Genomic DNA, 20,708 nt, shown 5'->3' with positions numbered 1-20,708 from the left:
TATTCAAAGAATATTCAAGAGTGATTTTAAATTGTCAGTTACAAATATCTCCTCTGTTTTCTCTCCTTTCCCTTAAGACATTTGTGAATAAGATCTTCCCTCCAACTGCCAGTGAAAAATAGTAGTTTTGTGAATTAGAGATAGGGTTCAATACAGGATATTAATAATGTAATATTGTTTTTCCTTATAGGGTGTTTGTGAGTTTGATGAAGAATGTTTTAAAAAGTATGGGAAAATGTGGGGGTGAGTATTCTGAAAATTCCAATCGGACACACTTCTTATAATAATCCTGCCCTCCCCTTGGTGGTGTGGAGGGCACTCTCAGTCCAGAGCTTCTTGGAATGAAGTCATTTGCTGTAAAGCTTCCGAGAAGGCAATGGCACCCCACTCCAGTACTCTTGCCTGGAAAACCCCATGGACAGAGGAGCCTGGTAGGCTGCAGTACATGGGGTTGCGAAGAGTCAGACACAACTGAGCGACTTCACTTTCACTTTTCACTTTCATGCATTGGAGAAGGAAATGGCAACCCACTCCAGTGTTCTTGCCTGGAGAATCCCAGGGACGGGGGAGCCTGGTGGGCTGCCGTCTATGGGGTCGCACAGAGTTGGACACAACTGAAGCGACTTAGCAGTTTGGAAAAATAGATGAGGGTTATAGGTTAACATAATGGGAAATCATATCTGCTCAGCTTTTTACTTTCTCTGCATGTATGGAGTTTGTTTGTTTGTTTTTTAATTGTTTCAGGTAAGATTTTCCAGTAGAATTGTATTCAATGATTGTTTTATCCACTGTTTTTCTCCGATTTTGAGGAGATGTAGGGTATATATATCTAACCCAGAGTCTGTCAGGTGGGCTTTAGGAGTTGTTGGAGGTTTGGTGAGAGCAGAGGGAGAGGTGTCTTGTGGTGCTTCTTTGCCAACAGCAAGTGGCAGAGGCTCTACCTGTCCGGACCTCTTCATCTTCTCTCATGAGGCCCTCAGAAACCATGGGAACCTGTGAGTTGCCATGGCCCCAAATGTCGACCTGCTTGAGTGGGAAGAATACATAGCACTGGGACACTACTGGCCCAGCTCCAGCTGCCCCTCCAATGCTTAGTACCTGTGAGCTCGGGCTGGAGTCCGTTTTTCATGGTGGATCCCAGTTCTCTTTTAGAAAATGGTTCTCATGCATGGATGTATGAGGAGCACCTGGGAAAACCTGTTATAAATATAGAGTTTGACCCCACTCACCTGTACACAGAATCACTATGATCTGAGGTGAGTTCAAATACCTGAATTGTGACTGTTAGTGAGAGAAATTATTAAGACGGGAGTGACATCATGAATATAAAGGGTCACCTGAAACCACTATCTCTTATCCACCCAAGTGTTGTTGCAAAACCATGAGGGGAAGAAGAGAATCGTCCAAGTAATATGGTCAGTCAGGTGGAAGAGCAGATTAAGTGCCTCCTCAATCCCTCCTGTCACTGCTTCAGCACTAAATGCTCTTGACACCCACTTACACCCTCTGAGTTTTATAACAGCCTTTGGAAATGGGCAGAAGTAAGCGCAGTGTTTCTCCGTAATTTTTATGTGTGATCACAAAACGATTTGAAATTCTTCTGTGGAATTAAAGGAGGAATAGGGAACATGTAGAAGTGAAGTGAAGTCGTTCAGTCGTGTCCGACTCTTTGCGACCCTATGGACTGTAGCCTACAAGGCTCCTCTGTCCATGGACTTTTCCAGGCAAGAGTACAGGAGTGGGTTGCCATTTCCTTCTCCAGGGGATCTTCCTGACCCAGGGACCCGGGTCTCCAGCATTGCAGGCAGACGCTTTACCATCTGAGCCACCAGGGAAGCCCCAAACTTAGTCCTAACTGTCAGGCGAGTGTACGCTCCTCGGTTCTGTCTCATCCACAACAAAGATTTGGAGCGACGGACATTAAAGCCCTCGGTGCGTCACAGCTCTCGGGTCTTGGACAAACCATGTTATAGCTCTTAGGCAAATCAGTGTTATGGCTCTATTTTATTTAGAAGATAGCAGGAGAATCCATCCTCAAAGCGTGAGGGCATGCCAACCCAAAGACACGAAGAGAAGAGAAGAGAAGAGAGTGGAGGAGCGCGCCAGCGTGCGGGAGAGAGAGAGAGAGCAGGCGCTTTGGCTCCTCTTTTTATGTTTCTTCCTCCCCCTGGGCCTGCCCTATGCAAACTGGGCTTAGCCAGGAGTGCTGTTTGTTCTACTTGAGGTCTTCATCCTGGTCCTCGGACCTTCCTTTGTTCTATTTTCACAGGCTTTTCCCTTCCTTGTCTTTTAGACACTGCCATTTTGGACTCTTTTTCCCTACTCTAACTACCTAGCATAACCATATACAAAACTTTTCCTCAGGGTTGGCTTTTCACAAACCTTATCCCTTTCTGTACCCATTACTGTCGACGTCCATCTAAAAAGCCACCTGTAAGTTAGGCTTACTTCCTTTTCCCTTCACAAAATGCAATTTCATTCCTCATACCCTTTTTACCAAAAACACACTTCCTACTTCCCTTAAGCAACCAAAAACTGACTTTTATATTAGCATTTTATAGATTTGTGAGCATAAATACCAGTGATAATTTCTAAAACCTTTGTTTTCTTAGAACATTTTAGGATGGCACCAAACATCATTTATTTTTAATCCTAAATCTCTTTAATTAAGGGAACATGTAGAAAATCTTCCAATTAGTTCTAGCCATTGTAAGTGATTGATAATGAAACCAAAATATCAGAAGACAGTAAATAACTCAGAGTAAATGTCATTCCAGTGGCCCATTCCCATGAAGGGACATCCTGACAGTCAGGAGATCAGGTCAAACAGTGACATGTCACATCTGAGGAGTCAGCTTTGTGTGATAGGTGGGTCAAATGTGGGCCTGCCAAGCTGGTGATGGATGTCACTGACATGGAGCCTGAGGCCCATGGGACCCATGTAATGAAAAGAAAATATTTAAAAGATGAGTTATACATGCTTTTCTGATTTTTTTTCATTCTCTTTTTCCTTTTGTTCAGATTATCCTGAACTTGATGCTACCAAGGAGATCTCACTATTTAAAATTTTTCCTTAAAAAATATTAACTAATAAGCAAATTTTAGAAAATAGGACAAAAGAGAAAATCTTTCATAATCCCACTGTCAGTTGTGAAGCATTCCAAATCTTCTTCCATTTGCAGATATATTGTTACATATTTATGATAGATGTGTCTACAGTTTTCATCTAATATTATATGTATTTTCATGCTTTGGGTACATCTCCAAAAATGACTGAGTAGATGGTCTCCCCTTAATTATTTTTTAATTTTCAGATAATTTGCTTTCTTCAGTTATTTACTAACCTAACTTTTTTCTTGATAATGAAATACATTGCTGCTGCTGCTAAGTCGCTCCAGTCGTGTCCGACTCTGTGCGACCCCAGAGACGGCAGCCCATCAGGCTCCCCCGTCCCTGGGATTCTCCAGGCAAGAACACTGGAGTGGGTTGCCATTTCCTTCTCCAATGCATGAAAGTGAAAAGTGAAAGTGAAGCCGCTCAGTCGTGTCTGAGTCTTAGCGACCCCATGGACTGCAACCCACCAGGCTCTTCCATCCATGGGATTTTCCAGGCAAGAGTACTGGAGTGGGGTGCCATTGCCTTCTCCAATGAAATACATTAAACCTATAAAAATTATGGAAAATGATATAGGAAATACCCATATACCCATGACCTAGAATTAGTAGTGTTTTCATGGTATTTTTAATGATGACCTTAGAAGGATGGATTATGTAATGTTAAGATAAACATCTGGACTTCCAGGTATGGCTCCAGCTGCAGAAAATGGCTCCTTAAGTTTAATCAGCTCTGTTTTCCCTACACAGGATTTTTGAAGGTAAACATCCTCTGTTGGTTATCACGGATCCAGACATGATCAAAACAGTACTAGTGAAAGAATGTTATTCTGTCTTCACAAACCGGAGGGTAGGCATCCATTTTTTTTAATTTGCAATTTGTTTGTTAGATATGCATTTTGAAATATATTATAAATTCACAGGATGTTGTTAAAAGAGAAAAACACAGAGAGGCTGGATGTCATGTACATTTCATTCTGATCCCTCCAATGGCAATACATTGATTAATTAGACTACAGTTTCAAAGCAGAAAATTGACATTCATACCATCCACAGAGCATATTGTCATTTCTTCAGTTTCATGCTCACTCATTTTGTATGTTTTGCTCTGTGAAAATGAGTCCTAGATGTAGATTTTGTAGCTACCATGACAATCAATGTACAGAACTATTCCATCCCTACAAGGCTCCTTCTTACTATTTTTTTTATATTTGTGGCAAGTAGCTTGTTTTTTCCTCTTATCAGGATCTTTAGCATAGCAAATATTGCTCTTTAAATTTTGATGAGTGATTTATCAGTTTTCCCTTTTATGGATTTTGCCTTTGTTGTCAAGTCCAAAATATCTTAGGCATTGCAGATTTTCTCCTATTTTGTCCCTAAACATTAAATCATTTTATGTTTTACCTTTAAGTCTATAATCCATTTTGTGTTTCTGTGTAACATGTGAGGTTAAGCTTGCTTTTTTTTTTTTGCATCTAAATGTATGATTTGCTCCAGCACCGTTTATGGAAAGACTATCTATTAAAAGTAATTTATTTATTTTATTTTTTGCTCCCCTGGGTCTTCATTGCTGTGCTCGGGCTTGAGCCTGGCAGTGGGCAGGTGTGTGGCTGCAGAGGTTAGCTGTGGGCAGGTGTCAGTACAGTTGAGTGACAGTAGTAAGGACTGGCTTTAGGCATCTGGGCATCTGCAGGGCCCTCCGATGGTGTTTTGCACATGCGCATTGAAAAAGATTGGCTGCTGGTGTGGATCCTGGGTCCACATAGCATCAGCAGTGGCACTAACTGGGCAGCTCTAGTGCGGTTGGAGGCAGTAGGGTAGGACTCCTGCAACTGCCTTAACACCATGAATGTTGAATTAAAGGTGGCTGATTGATCAGTTGATTGGGAGAAAGGCTACACGCACTGGTCAGTTTCAGTGGGGTCAGAAGCTGCACGTGGCTCTTCCTTTCCCTTTCCTGCCCCTTCCCTCGCCTCTCCTTCCCCTGCCTGCCATCTCTTCCCTTTCCTGTCCCTTCCCTCCCCTCTCCTTCCCCTGCTTGCCGTCTCTTCCTGGACATTCCAGTCCTAAACCCGAAGGTGGGCCACAGAAGGTGGGCAGCCTCACACGTCAGGGTGGGGCCAGAGAAGGAGGACAGTGGCTCCAAGTCAGAGACCGAGTAGGGAGGGGAGGGTTTCCATAGGGTTGGCAGCCAGGCACTGGTAAAGTGAAAGTGAAAGTAGCTCAGTCATGTCCGACTCTCTGAGACCCCATGGACTATAGAGTCCATAGAATTCTTCAGGCCAGAGTACTGGACTGGGTAGCTTTTCCCTTCTCAAGATCTTCCCAACCCATGGATTGAACCCAGGTCTCCTGCATTGCAGGCAGATTCTTTACCAGCTGAGCCACAAGGGAAGCCCAAGAATCCTGGAGTGGGTAGCCTTTCCCTTCTCCAGGGGATCTTCCTGACCCAGAAATCGAACCAAGGTCTACTGCACTGCAGGCAGATTCTTTACCAACTGAGCTATCAGGGAAGCCCCTTTCACTTTCACTGGTAAGGGAAACCAAAATACTCACTTGTGGTGGTGGCTAGTAGGGTGAGAGGGCATCGTGAGTGGAAAGGGATGCATTGTGGATTGGGTACATAAAGGAGGATTGATCAAGTAATAATATAGAAAGGATGATGGAAGCTGGCATTCTCACCATTGGAGAAGAAGTCACAGGTTCAGAGACTGAGAAACTAGACTAAACCCTGCGGAGTCACCAACTAAATTATCAGTGTAAATCCACACTTTGGTATGTAGATAGATGATAACAGGTCAGATGATATAGGCAGATGACAGATAAATACAGATAAAGACAGATAGCTGTGTGTGTATGTTTGTGTAGCTACAAAAGCACATTATACCTACCGCTTTCCACTGATGTAGTATAGAGCAGCTGCAAGGGTCTGGGATGGGGTTTTGCACATACCCAGCCAAAAAGATCGGGGCTGGCAGCCAGTGTGAATCCTGGGTCTCAGGGCATCACTGGCTGGAGCAGCTCTTTTGGGGGTTGAGGGGGAAGATAGGACTTAGGGCACTGGAGTCTGCTAATGTAGAACCCTGGGGAGTGATCAGCACCAAAATTTTCAGAGGTTGCTCAATGACTATGCTGGCACTTGGTTTCGTCATAGCAAAGTTTCTGGGGTTTTCTGCAGAGGAGGATACAGAGAACCATAGTCACTCCTGCTGCGTGGTTGACACTGGTAGTCCCTGCCCTTCTTCTTTGTTCCTAGTTGTCTCTAGATGTCTCGGCTCTGCTCTTCTCTGGGAAGGGTGAAAGCAAAGCAGGTCATTTGTGCAATGTTCTGAAAGGCTGGAGAAACTGGTCACTGATCCTGTTGTCTCTTTTAGTCATTTTTTCTCTTTTTTCCAGCAAGGGAAAATGTCTCAAGCTGGGGAATTTCCTCTTGCTGCTGAGAGGTGCTGGCCTAAGGGAAGGGATGATGCAAACAATATGCAACTCTTCTCCTTACTTTTTTTGTGAGCTGTTTTCAAGTGTGCTCTGTTGTATTGTTGACCTTTTTAAACCTATTTTCATTTACTGTGGGCTGTCTAATTGTGAGACAACAAAATCTGGAGTCTCCTACTCTGGTGACGAGTCTCCTATCTTGGAGATGTCACTTTGGTATTTCATCATAAAGTGATATTAGCTGTAGGTCTTTTTGTAGATGCTCTTTATCAAGTTGAGGAAATTTTTTTGTCTTCCTGTTTTGTGAGTTTTATCATGAATGAGTGTTGGAGCAATCTATTTTAAAACAAAATATAAATTTGAAAGATTGAGGGGATTTTCAAACAGGCTGGCTTCATACGCCTGTCCCAAGCTGAGAAATAGAGTTGTCTTCTTCCCCCTTCTATTCCTGGGGGAAAATGTAGGGGAAAATGTTTTCCATGTCATTGCACAATTATTTTCAGAATTTGAAATAGTTTCATAAACTTTTGTGTAATTAGTACTACTTAAAAAGCCCCATCAATTCAGCACATTCCTTTTTCCAGTTGATCAGGCTGTAAATATATGTAAAGACAGAAGTAATCTGAGGCAAAATGCAGTCTGTCAAGGCTATCTGGCTGGCTGTCACAAATCCCTTTCTTCTCTGCATAGCCCAAGAAGATGAACAAGATCTTATTCCCTTCTATCCCCCTGGAAGAACCCTTTCTGTACTACATGGGTCATTTGCGTTTAAAAGGAGATTGGAATATGAAGGCTGGAAACCACGTGAAGTGGCTGAATGTCTCTTCCACATTCACAGAACCTAGATATTCAGGATAAAGTTTATTGTTCATCTAGCATAGGGCCTGGTACTACGTAGATAGTCACTAAAGATTTGTTGAATACATTGTTCCCAAATTATTAAGAAATTTTCCACAACTGTTGAGACTTCCAACACTTAGGTAGGGTTAAATTTGCTTTCAACTCTAGGTTTTTGGTCCAATGGGAGTTATGAAAAATGCTGTTTCTGTGGCTGAGGATGAACAATGGAAGAGAATACGGACATTGCTGTCTCCAACCTTCACCAGTGGGAAGCTCAAGGAGGTAAAAGAAGAGGGTTTTCCATGAGCAACTTAAAGAATAAGGTAGAAAATAAATTCATATCCCTGTCCAAGGAGTGGTGTGCCAAATTTGAGTTTCCTAAAATGGTTTTTATCTTCCCATCCTAGAAGAGACCTCATCAGATTCATAATAAAATGTCACTTAAACCTCCATGCCCTTGAAAAGTTCTCTAAAACTTGAGTCTCCACATTTAACTTCCAGTGCTGTTGTGTTTTGTGTCTAGATGTTCCCTATCATTGGGAAGTATGGAGATGTGTTGGTGAGGAACCTGAGGAAGGAAGCAGAGAAAGGCACGTCCGTCGACATGAAAGAGTAAGTAGGGGTGAAGCTGCTGGTCCTCTGAGCTCCACTGAGACCCTTGTGTTTCCTGCCTTGGAGCCAAACTCCTATTTCTGAGTTACTCTAGTGACCAGACAGAAGTAGGTGTATGGTGTTACAACTCCGACTGGCCGGCCACTTAAAAATGAGTGTTGGCTCATCAAAATATCAGAAGGTATCTTCTGTGTACATGAGCCAGGATTAACTTATCTGCTTAAGTGTCACCTTGGATATTCTGGGAGACAAAAATACACAGTTTGGTCTTAAGTCAGGAAGCATGATACCTCCATCTCTGTTGGTTTTCTCAAGATTGCTTTGGCTATTTATGGTCTTGTATGGTTCCATATAAACTTGAGGATAATTTGTTCTAGTTCTGTGTAAAGTAACACAGGTATTTTGATAGGGATCATGCTAGATCTATAGATTGCTTTGGGTAATATGGACATTTAGGCAATATTAATTGTTCCTATCCATGTACATGTAACATCTTTCCATTTCGTGTATCACTTTCAGTTTCCTTCATTGTTTTATAGTTTTCATAGTATAGGTCTTTCACCTCCCTGGTTAAGTTTATTCCTCAGTGTCTTATTCTTTTTAATATGATTTTAAACAGGATTGTTTTATTATTTTCCCTTTCTGATTGTTCTTTATTACTGTATAGAAAAGAACCCAGATTTCTACAAATTAATCATGTACCTGCCACTTTACTGAATTTATTTATAGTAGAGTTTTGGTGGAACTTCAGAGTTGCCTATATAAAATATTGTTTCATCTGCGAATAGTAATAGTTTTACATGTTCCCTTCCAATTAGGATGCCCTTTATTTCTTTTTGTTGTCTGATTCCTGTGGCTAGGACTTCCCATAGTATATTGAATAGAAGGTGGAAGAGTGGGCATCCTTGTCTTTTCCTGATTTTAGAGAGTACTGGCACAAAAGAGACACATATCAATTGAATAAAATTGATAGGCCCAAAATAAACTCATATACTTAGAGTCAATTAATCTATGATAAAGAAAGCAAGACTATACAATGGAGAAAAGACAGTCTCTTCAATAAGTATACTGGGAAAACTGGACAACTACATGTAAAAGAATGAAAATAGAACATTTTCTCATACCCTATAGAAAAGCTAACTCAAAATAGATTAAAGATCTAAATGTAAGTCTGGAAACCATAAAAACATAGAAGAAACAATAGGCAGAATGCTCTTTGACATAAAGCATAACAATATGTTTTTGGATTTAACTCTTAAGGCAAAGAAAACAAGAGCAAAAGTAAACAAATGACCTAATTTTTTACTTTTATCTAATTGAACTTATAAGTCTTTTACACAGTGAAGTAAAATATTGATAAGATGAAAAGACAGCCTAATAAATAGATGGGAGAAATAATTTGCAAATGATGTGATGATAAGAGATTAGTACCCAAAATATGTAAATGTCTCATACAACTCAATATCTAAATAACAAACAACCCAGTGAAAAATGAGCAGAAGATCTTAATAGACATTTTTTTCAAGCGAAGATATACAGTTGAAAAGATGTTCAACATTGCAAATCATCAGAGAAATGCATATCAAAATCACAAAATCAGCCAACACCTGTAAGTTTGGGTGAGGATGTGGAGAAAAGGAAACCCTGGTACAAGGTTGGTGGACTGTAAACTGATGCAGACGCTGTGGGAAACGGTATGGAGGTTTCTCCAAAAGCTTAAAGAGAACTATTGTCTGTGTTCCATCATGTCCCACTCTCTGTGACCCCACAGACTGTAGCCCCCAGGCTCCTCTGCCCATGGGATTTCCCAGGCAAGAATACTGGATTGGGTAGCCATTCCCTTCTGCAGGGAATCTTCCTGACCCAGCGATCGAACCCAAATCTCCTGCATTGCAGGCAGTTTCTTTACCACTGAGCCACCCAGGAAGCTAAGAACTGTCATATGATCCAGCAATTCCACCCTGAGTATACATCCAGTGAAAATGAATATACTAATTTGAAAAGATACATGCACCCCAATGTTTGTATCAGCTTTATTTACAAAGCCAAGATACGGAAGCAGCATAAGTATCTGTCAGTAGATGAATGCTTAAAGAAGATGCAGCACATGTGTGTACACAGGCACCCCCACAAGAAATACTACTGAACCATAAAAAAGAATGACACTGTGCCATTTACCGCATGTATGGACCTAGAGGGTATTATGCTTAGTGAAATAAGTTAGACAGAGAATGACAAAGTTGCATGTTATCATTTGTACGTGGAATCTAAAAATAAAATGAATAAATATCAATATAACAAAACAGAAACAGACTCACAGTGTAGAAAACAAAGTGGTGGTTACCAGTGGGAAGTAGGAAGGGGAGTGCAAGATAGGACAGATGATTAAAAGGTACAAATTGCAATGTATAACGTAATTGTGCTACAGGGATAGACTGTACATAACAAGGAATGTATTCAGTATTTAATAATAACTTTAAATGGAGTATTTAAAATCGTCCTTCTACACCTGAAACTATGTGATATTGTATATCAACTCTGCTTTTGCACTAAAGGGGCATCAGCTCTGAGCACAATTCTGTGGTGAGGTGAGACCCAGATCAATGTCCCCTTTCTTGACTCCCCAGGAAGAGTGAATTTGCTCCCTTTGCTCTGCTCAGACACAGTCCATATACACCTTTTATTGCCCATAGTCAAAGCACACTATGTACTTTGTCAGATTATGGGTTCTGTCCTTCTGTGACTGAGCTCCTTGAGTTTGAGGGGGGGTGTCTAACTTGCCTTAGTGTCCCCGTCCCCCCAGCACGGGGACAGTTGCATCATTCACACTCATACACACCTCAGGAGTGAGTGATAGTAGCAGACAGTCTTCCATGATCCAGCAGGTGGTTCTGAGAGAGTGTGGCTCTTGACCTGTCTTGCCTGGGCATCTGATTTTATATGATTTTCTTGTTAACTGTGTTGGATATGGATAGTCAACTGGTCCCGATTGTAATTGTCTGTGTTTATCTTTCTCTACTCAGGGTCTTTGGGGCCTACAGCATGGATGTGATTACTAGCACATCATTTGGAGTGAATATTGATTCCCTTGGCAACCCACAAGATCCCTTTGTGGAGAATGCCAAGAAGCTCTTAAGATTTGATATCCTTGATCCATTTCTACTTTCAGTAGGTAAGTGTCCTACTACATTTCTTTTTCTGTATTTCTCCCTCCATCCCTTCTTCCCTCTTGTTCTTTCTTCCCCTCTTCCTCCTTCCCTCCCTTCCTTCCTTCTTTTTCACAAGGTTATTGAGATATAATTCAATACCATCAATTCACTGATTTAAAATATACAATACAATGGTTTTTACAAGCTAAGTGTCCATGGATGGATAAATATAGAGGGAAAATGTGGTGTATATACCCCCCCACCCCCACCACACACACACACACACCAGAATACTATTCAGCCATGAAAAGGAAGGAAATCCTGCCATTTGCAGCAATGTGTCTGGACCTCAATGGAGGGTATTATGTGCCAGGGTCCAGCCCGGGTTGGATCCAGGGATTCCCTCAGGATGACCGCGTTGGCGATTAAGGGATAGCAAAGGCTGAGAGATTTATTAGATGCTCAATAATAACTGGTTTACGCGGGAAATCAATAAAGTTCATGACACCAAACTTGCTCTGACCACGGAGGCCGCAGGCGCCCTCTCGAATAGCGGAAGGTGCCCCACCTTAGGCACCTTCTCGAGTAGGTCTTAGAAGCCCAGGCAAATAAGTGGTCGCAGAGGACCCCCTTGCTCCAAATTATTTTGGCATGAAGGAAGAACAGAAGAGAAAAGGAGGAAAAGGAAACAAGAAAGAATGACACGGGGAGACCAAGCTTCAGTGAGCAAGGCCCGTAGCTTTATTTTCAACAGGGGCTTTTATACCCTAAGTTCCACATAGAGGATAATAGGAGATGTGAAATCATGCAAAATCAGCAGTCTTTGATCCTTATTGAGACCAGGCTTTCTTTTCTGTAAATTTATCGTATACAAATGGTTTAGGTGATTTACATCATCCTCTGGCCAGAAGGCCTGTTAACATTTTATGATTCTGACAAAGGTTTGTCAACCATAAGACTTATTTTCTCTAAGAGTAATTATTTTAAAGTTGGCGCCATCCTCCGAAGGTGTTAGATAAAGTTGCATTCCTATAGGGCAAAGGTGCAATGGATTTACAACAAAGGAAAGAATTTATTACCTTAAGGGTCTAAAGTTGTTAACACCAAGGCCACTACTTATTTTTTCTACATACCAACTATATTAATTAATACACTTCCAAGGATACAATACAGGGGATGTGGAAACTTGGCAGCAAGCATTGGCTCAACAATAAAATCTTCTACTAGTTCTATTCTGACAATTTCTAACTTTCCGAGAGGCTCTATACTATTTGAATATCTTAAGCTTCCCGTGCCTCTCGAGGCTGGGAGACTGTAAACAATTGTATGCATAGCTGTAGGAGTCTGGGTAAACCCGTCAGGCAAGTTAGAGAGCCATCTGAGGGGTTTGTGAACTAAAACACTCTTGTCACACCCAGGAACTTTATTAACTGGAGCTGTAAGTTAACTCTTTTTCAGAGAGAGAGATGGTGGTGGGGGACAGCCCCCCGTAAAGTCAGAGGTGTAGGTGAGAGCACAAAGCAGTAAAGCAGGCAGACTCTGGTTTTAGGGTAGATGCTCAGGCAGGCCCAGAGGGGCACCCCTCAAGTTCTGGCTCGCCTTGCCCTCCAGAACTCTCCCACATAACCTTGTTATGGGTGGGGACTCCCGTGCTGGCTCCTGGCAATTATGCTTAGTGAGATAAGTCAGACAGAGAAAAACACTTACATGTTGAATCAAAGGAAGAAATCCGAACTCATAGAAAAATGATGTCAGATTTTTGACTACCAAAGATAGGGTTTGGGAGATTGAATTGGACGATGGTGGTCAAAAGGTACAAATTTCAGTTATTACTTAAATCAATACTCCTGGTGTAATTTGCCTATAGCTATCCTGTTGTCTCAGCACCACTTATTGAAAAGACTGTTTTGTCTCCATTGAGTGGTCTTGGAAACAGTTTCAGTGTTCAGTTGACCATAGGCATGTGGGCATATTTCTGCACTCAAAACTCTGTTCCATGAATCTGTATATCCATCCTTAGGCCAGAGCCACTTTGCCTTGATTAATGTCACTTTATGATAAGTCTTAAAATCAGGAAATGTGAGTCTTTATAACTTTATTATTTTTTTCAGGAATGTTTTGTCTTCTCTGAGCCCCTTGCAATTTCATATGAATTTAATCTAAGATAGTCAATTTCTTCAAAGAGGTCAGCTAGAGTCCTGAAAGGAAATGCCTTATATCAGTCGATTTGCCATCTTGACAGTGTAAATGTTCTGATTCACGATCATGGCATGTTTTTCATTTACTTATGTCTTCTTTAATTTAGTTCAACAAGGTTTTGTGCTCTTTAGAGTGTAAATTTTACATCTTTTATTTAATTCCTACTTATTCTATTCTTTTTGATGTTATTATAAATTGAGTGTTTTTTCAATGTGACTTTCAGATTATTTTTTGCAATGTAAAGAAATACAATTGATTTTGTATTTTGATCTTGTATCTTGAAACCTGACTGAACTTGTTTATTAGTTCTAATAGGTTTTTAGTGACTTCCTTAGGATTCACTGTGTACAAGATCATGTTATCTGATGATAGAATTTTAGTCTTCATTTCCTATATGGATATGTTTCTTTAATTTTCTTGATTAATTCTTTTGGTTAGAATGTCAGGTACAGTTCTGAGTAGAAGTGGTGAAAAAGGCTTCCTTGTCTTATTCTTAATGTTAGAGAAATCATCCAGTTTTTCACTGTTAAGTATTAGTGTTATCTATGGGTTTACATTGGAGAAGGCAATGGCACTCCACTCCAGTACTCTCTCGTGGAAAATCCCATGGACGGAGGAGCCTGGTGGGCTGCAGTCCATGGGGTCGCTAAGAGTCAGACACGACTGAGCAACTTCACTTTCAATTTTCACTTTCATGCATTGGAGAAGGAAATGGCAACCCACTCCGGTGTTCTTGCCTTGAGAATCCCAGGGACAGGGGAGCCTGGTGGGCTGCCGGCTGTGGGGTCGCACAGAGTCGGACACGACTGAAGTGACTTAGCAGTAGCATGGGTTTACGTAAGTTGTTAACTATGGGTTTTTCATAGATTCCTTTTATCAGGTTGATGAAAGACCCTTCTGTTCCTGTTTTCTGAGAGTTTTTAAAATCACAAGTGTGTATTGGATTTTTGTCACATGGTTCTTATGCACATATTAGATAATTGTGTGGTCATTGTTTTTTTTCTCTGTTGAAATGGCATATTATATAACCTTGCATTCCTGGGATAAAGTGTACTTATATATGATGTATACATCTTTGTATATATTAGTAGATTCAGTTTGCTAGTATTCCCTTGAGGATTTGTGTATCCATGGTCATAAGACACATTGATCTGTAGTTTTTTTTTTTTTCCTCTACTATCTTACTCTGTTTCTCACACCAAGTTAATACTGATTCTGAAGAATGACCTTCAAAGTATTCTGTCATCTTCTATTTGTTGGATGAGTTAGTGAAAAATTGGTATTAATTCTTTAATTATTTGAGTAGTATTCAGCATTGAAACCATCTGCGCCTGAGCTTTTCATTGTCAAATTGTGGGTAGTTTCTTGATTATCAGATGAAACTTTGTATTTCTTATAGGTCTATTCACATTGTCTATTTCTTTTTGAGTAGTTTCTGTTTAATATTTTTTCCAATTAATTAATTAATTTTAATTGGAGGATAATTACTTTACAGTATTGTGAGGTTTTTGTCATCCATCAACATGAATTGGCCACGGGTATACATGTGTCCACCCCATACTGAATCCTCCTTCTACACCTCTCCGCACCCTATCCTTTTGGGTTATACCAGAGCACCAGCTTTGGGTGCCCCGATTCATGCATCGAACTTGCACTGGTCATCTATTTTACATATGATAATACACATGTTTCAGTGCTATTCTCTCAAATCATCCCACCCTTGCCTTCTCCCACTTGGTCCAAAAGTCTCTTCTTTATATCTGTCTCCTTTGCTGCCCTGCATGTAGAACTGTCAGTACCTTCTTTCTAAATTCCATATATATGCATTAGTATACAGTATTTTTCTTTCTCTTTCTGACTTATTTCACTTTGTATAATAGGTTCCAGGATCATCCACCTCATTATAACTGACTCAAATGCATTTATTTTTATAGTAAGTAATATTCAATTGTGTATATGTACCATAATTTCCTTATCCATTCTCTGCTGACAGACATCTAGGTTGTTTCCCTGTCCTAGCTATTATAAATAGTGCTGCCATGAACATTGTGGTACATGTGTCTCTTTCAGTTCTGGTTTCCTCAGGGTGTATGCCCAGCAGTGGGACTGCTGGGTGGTATGGCAATTCTATTTTCAGTTTTTAAAGGAATCTCCACACTGTTCTCCATAGTGGCTGTACCAGTTTGCATTCACATCAACAGTTTATGAGAGTTTCCTTTTCTCCACACCCTCTCCAGCTTTATTGTTTGTAGACTTTTTGATAATGGATATTCTGACTGGTGTGAGATGATACCTCATTGTGGTTTTGATTTACAGTTCTCTAATAATGAGTGAAGTTCATGTTTTATTAGCCATCTGTATGTCTTCTTTGGAGAAATGTCTGTTTAGGTCTTTTGCCCAGTTTTTGATTGGGTTCTTCATTTTCCTGATATTGAGCTGCATGAGCTGCTTATATATTTTGGAGATTAATTATTTGTCAGTTGCTTCATTTGTTTTTATTATATTCTCCCATTCTGAGGGCTGTCTTTTCACCTTCATTATAGTTTCCTTCATTTTGCAAAAGTTTTTAAGTTTAATTAAGTTCTATTTGTTAATTTTTGTTTTTATTTCCATTACTCTTAGAGGCCAGTCATAGAGGATCTTGGAGTGATTTATGTCAGAGAGTGTTCTGCCTTTGTTTTCCTCTACTTATAGTTTCTGGTCTTATATTTAGGCCTTTCATACATTTTGAGTTTATTTTTGTGTATGGTGTCAGAAAGTGCTCTAGTTTCATTCTTTTACACATAGTGAACCAGTTTTCCCACCACCAGTTGTTGAAGAGATTGTCTTTTTTCCATGGTATATTTTTGCCTCCTTTGTCAAAGATAAGTTGTCCATAGGTACATGGATGTTCCTCTGGACTTTCTAATTTGTTCCATTGACCTACATTGATTTCTGTCTTTGTGCCAGTACCATACTGTCTTGATGACTATAGCTTTGTAGTATAGTCTTCTCTGGTGGCTTAGACAGGAAAGATTCTGCATACAGTGCAGGAGACCTGGGTTCAGTTCCTGGGTTTGGAAGATCCCCTGGTGAAAGAAATGGTAACCCACTCCAGTATTCTTGCCTGGAGAATCCCATGGACAGAGAAGCCTAGAAAAACTATACACCATGGGGCCACAAAAAGTTGGACAGGACTCAGCAACTAATACTCTCACCTTCTTTCAGTATAGTCTGAAGTCAGGAAGGTTGATTCCTCCAGTTCCATTCTTCTTCCTCAAGATTCCTTTGAAAGCATTTCCTCTAAAATCAGGAACAAGACAAGGGTCTCTATTTTCACCACCACTATTCAACACAGTTTTGGAAGTCCTAGCCATAGCAATCAGAGAAGAAAAAGAAATAAAAGGAATCCAGGTGGGAAAAGAAGAAGTAAAATTCACACTGTTTGCAGATGACATGATCCTCTACATACAAAACCCTAAAGATGCCACCAGAAATGAATATAGTAAAGTCTCAGGATATAAAATTAATTCACAGAAATCCCTTGCATTCCTATATATTAACAATGAAAAATCAGAAAGGGAAATTAAGGAAACAATCCCATTCATCTTGCATCAAAAAGAATAAAATAGTTAGGAATAAATTTACCTAAAGAAACAAAAGTCCTGTATACAGAAAACTATAAAACACTGATGATGTTGAAAAGATGCTCAACATCACTCATTATCAGAGAAATGCAAATCAAAACCACTATGAGGTACCATTTCACACCAGTCAGAATGGCTGCGATCCAAAAGTCAACAAGCAATAAATTCTGGAGAGGAAGTGGAGAAAAGGGAACCCTCTTATACTGTTGGTGGGAATGCAAACTAGTACAGCCACTATGGAGAACAATGTGGAGATTCCTTTAAAAAGTGGAAATAGAACTGCCATATGGCCCAGCAATCCCACTGCTAGGCATACACACTGAGGAAACCAGAAATGAAAGAGACACATGTACCCCAATGTTCACTGCAGCACTGTTTATAATAGCCAGGACATGGAAGCAACCTAGATGTCCATCAGCAGATGAATGGATAAGAAAGCTGTGGTACATATACACAATGGAGTATTACTCAGCCATTAAAAAGAATACATTTGAATTAGTTCTAATAAGGTGGATGAAACTGGAGCCTATTATACAGAGTGAAGTAAGTCAGAAAGAAAAACACCAATACAGTATAATAATGCATATATATGGAATTTAGAAAGATGGTAACAATAACCCTGTATGTGAGACAGCAAAAGAGACACAGATGTATAGAACAGTCTTTTGGACTCTGTGGGAGAGGGCAAGGGTAGGATGATTTGGGAGAATGGCATGGAAACATGTATATTATCATATGTGAAATGAATCGCCAGTCCAGGTTCGATGTATGATACAGGATGCTTGGAGCTGGTGCACTGGGATGACCCAGAGGGATGGGATGGGGAGGGAGGTGGGAGGGGAGTTCAGGATGGGAACACATGTACACCCGTGGTGGATTCATGTCAATGTATGGCAAAACAATACAATATTGTAAAGTAATTAGCCTCCAATTAAAATATATATATTTATATTAAAAAAATAAAATCAGAGACAGCTGAAGTAAAAAAAAATTTTTTTAAACACTGATGAAAGAAATCCAAGATGACACAAATAGAGGGAGAAATATACCATGTTCTTGGATTACAAGAATCAGTATAGTAAAAATGAGTATACTACCTAAAGAATGCTCAAACTACCGCACAATTGCACTCATCTCACACGCTAGTAAAGTAATGCTCAAAATTCTCCAAGCCGTTTCTATTTCCAGTTTTTTAAGGAATCTCCACACTGTTCTCCATAGTGGCTGTACTAGTTTGCATTCCCACCAACAGTGTAAGAGGGTTCCCTTTTCTCCACACCCTCTCCAGCATTTATTGCTTGTAGACTTTTGGATTGCAGCCATTCTGACTGGTGTGAAATGGTACCTCATAGTGGTTTTGATTTGCATTTCTCTGATAATAAGTGATGTTGAGCATCTTTTCATGTGTTTGTTAGCCATCTGTATGTCTTCTTTAGAGAAATGTCTATTTAGTTCTTTGGCCCATTTTTTTTTTCTAATTTTATTTTATTTTTAAACTTTACATAATTGTATTAGTTTTGCCAAATATCAAAATGAATCCTCCACAGGTATACATGTGTTCCCCATCCCGAACCCTCCTCCCTCCTCCCTCCCCATACCATCCCTCTGGGTCGTCCCAGTGCACTAGCCCCAAGCTTCCAGTATCGTGCATCGAACCTGGACTGGCGCCTCGTTTCATACATGATATTTTACATGTTTCAATGCCATTCTCCCAAATCTTCCCACCTTCTCCCTCTCCCACAGAGTCCATAAGACTATTCTATACATCAGTGTCTCTTTTGCTGTCTCATACACCGGGTTATTGTTACCATCTTTCTAAATTCCATATATATGCGTTAGTATACTGTATTTATGTTTTTCCTTCTGGCTTACTTCACTCTGTATAATAGGCTCCAGTTTCATCCACCTCATTAGAACTGATTCAAATGTATTCTTTTCATGGCTGAGTAATACTCCATTGTGTATATGTACCACAGCTTTCTTATCCATTCATCTGCTGATGGACATCTAGGTTGCTTCCATGTCTTGGCTATTATAAACAGTGCTGCGATGAACATTGGGGTACACGTGTCTCTTTCCCTTCTGGTTTCCTCAGTGTGTATGCCCAGCAGTGGGGTTGCTGGATCATAAGGCAGTTCTATTTCCAGTTTTTTAAGGAATCTCCACACTGTTCTCCATAGTGGCTGTACTAGTTTGCATTCCCACCAACAGTGTAAGAGGGTTCCCTTTTCTCCACACCCTCTCCAGCATTTATTGCTTGTAGACTTTTGGATCACAGCCATTCTGACTGGTGTGAAATGGTACCTCATAGTGGTTTTGATTTGCATTTCTCTGATAATAAGTGATGTTGAGCATCTTTTCATGTGTTTGTTAGCCATCTGTATGTCTTCTTTGGAGAAATGTCTATTTAGTTCTTTGGCCCATTTTTTGATTGGGTCATTTATTTTTCTGGGCATACACACTGAGGAAACCAGAAGGGAAAGAGACACATGTACCCCAGTGTTCATCGCAGCACTGTTTATAATAGCCAGGACATGGAAGCAACCTAGATATCCATCAGCTGATGAATGGATAAGAAAGCTATGGTACATATACACAATGGAGTATTACTCAGCCATTAAAAAGAAAACATTTGAATCAGTTCTAATGAGGTGGATGAAACTGGAGCCTATTATACAGAGTGAAGTAAGCCAGAAGGAAAAACACCAATACAGTATAATAATGCATATATAAGGAATTTAGAAAGATGGTAACAATAACCCTGTGTACAAGACAGCAAAAGAGACACTGATGTATAGAACAGTCTTATGGACTCTGTGGGAGAGGGAGAGGGTGGGAAGATTTGGGAGAATGGCATGGAAACATGTAAAATATCATGTATGAAACGAGACGCCAGTCCAGGTTCGATGCACGATACTGGAAGCTTGGGGCTAGTGCACTGGGACGACCCAGAGGGATGGTATGGGGAGGGAGGAGGGAGGAGGGTTCAGGATGGGGAACACATGTATACCTGTGGCGGATTCATTTTGATATTTGGCAAAACTAATACAATTATGTAAAGTTTAAAAATAAAATAAAAAATTCTCCAAGCCAGGCTTCAGCAATACGTGAACCGTGAACTTCCTGATGTTCAAGCTGGTTTTAGAAAAGGCAGAGGAACCAGAGATCAAACTGCCCACATCCACTGGATCATGGAAAAAGCAAGAGAGTTCTGGTAAAACATCTATTTCTGCTCTATTGACTATGCAAAGCCTTTGACTGTGTGGATCACAATAAACTGTGGAAAATTCTGAAAGAGATGGGAATACCAGACCACCTGACCTGCCTCTTGAGAAACCTATATGTAGGTCAGGAAGCAACAGTTAGAATTGGACATAGAACAACAGACTGGTTCCAAATAGGAAAAGGAGTACGTCAAGGCTGTATATTGTCACCCTGCTTATTTAACTTCTATGCAGAGTACATCATGAGAAACGCTGGGCTGGAAGAAGCACAAGCTGGAATCAAGGTTGCGGGGAGAAATATCAATAACCTCAGATATGCAGATGACACCACCCTTATGGCAGAAGTGAAGAGGAACTAAAAAGCCTCTTGATGAAAGTGAAAGGAGAGAGTGAAAAAGTTGGCTTAAAGCTCAACATTCAGAAAACGAAGATCATGGCATCTGGTCCCATCACTTCATGGGAAATAGATTGGGAAACAGTGGAAACAGTGTCAGACTTGATTTTGGGGGCCTC

General features: G+C 40.4%; 1 protein-coding gene across 1 annotated transcript in view; it reads left to right on the top strand.

The window, feature by feature from the left end:
* Nucleotides 1–20,708, top strand: part of LOC139179600 (cytochrome P450 3A24-like) — a 43,525-nt gene that overhangs the window by 6,152 nt on the left and 16,665 nt on the right. Inside the window, exons 3-7 of the mRNA XM_070779221.1 lie at nucleotides 191–243; nucleotides 3,864–3,963; nucleotides 7,554–7,667; nucleotides 7,909–7,997; nucleotides 11,021–11,169. Of these exons, the coding sequence (XP_070635322.1) occupies nucleotides 191–243; nucleotides 3,864–3,963; nucleotides 7,554–7,667; nucleotides 7,909–7,997; nucleotides 11,021–11,169 (505 nt within the window). The remainder of the gene's footprint in view (nucleotides 1–190; nucleotides 244–3,863; nucleotides 3,964–7,553; nucleotides 7,668–7,908; nucleotides 7,998–11,020; nucleotides 11,170–20,708) is intronic.

This window comes from Bos indicus, chromosome 25 (assembly GCF_029378745.1).
Source record: "Bos indicus isolate NIAB-ARS_2022 breed Sahiwal x Tharparkar chromosome 25, NIAB-ARS_B.indTharparkar_mat_pri_1.0, whole genome shotgun sequence".
Taxonomy (NCBI): Eukaryota; Metazoa; Chordata; class Mammalia; order Artiodactyla; family Bovidae; genus Bos; species Bos indicus.
This window is presented reverse-complemented; position numbering and strand designations above follow the sequence as displayed.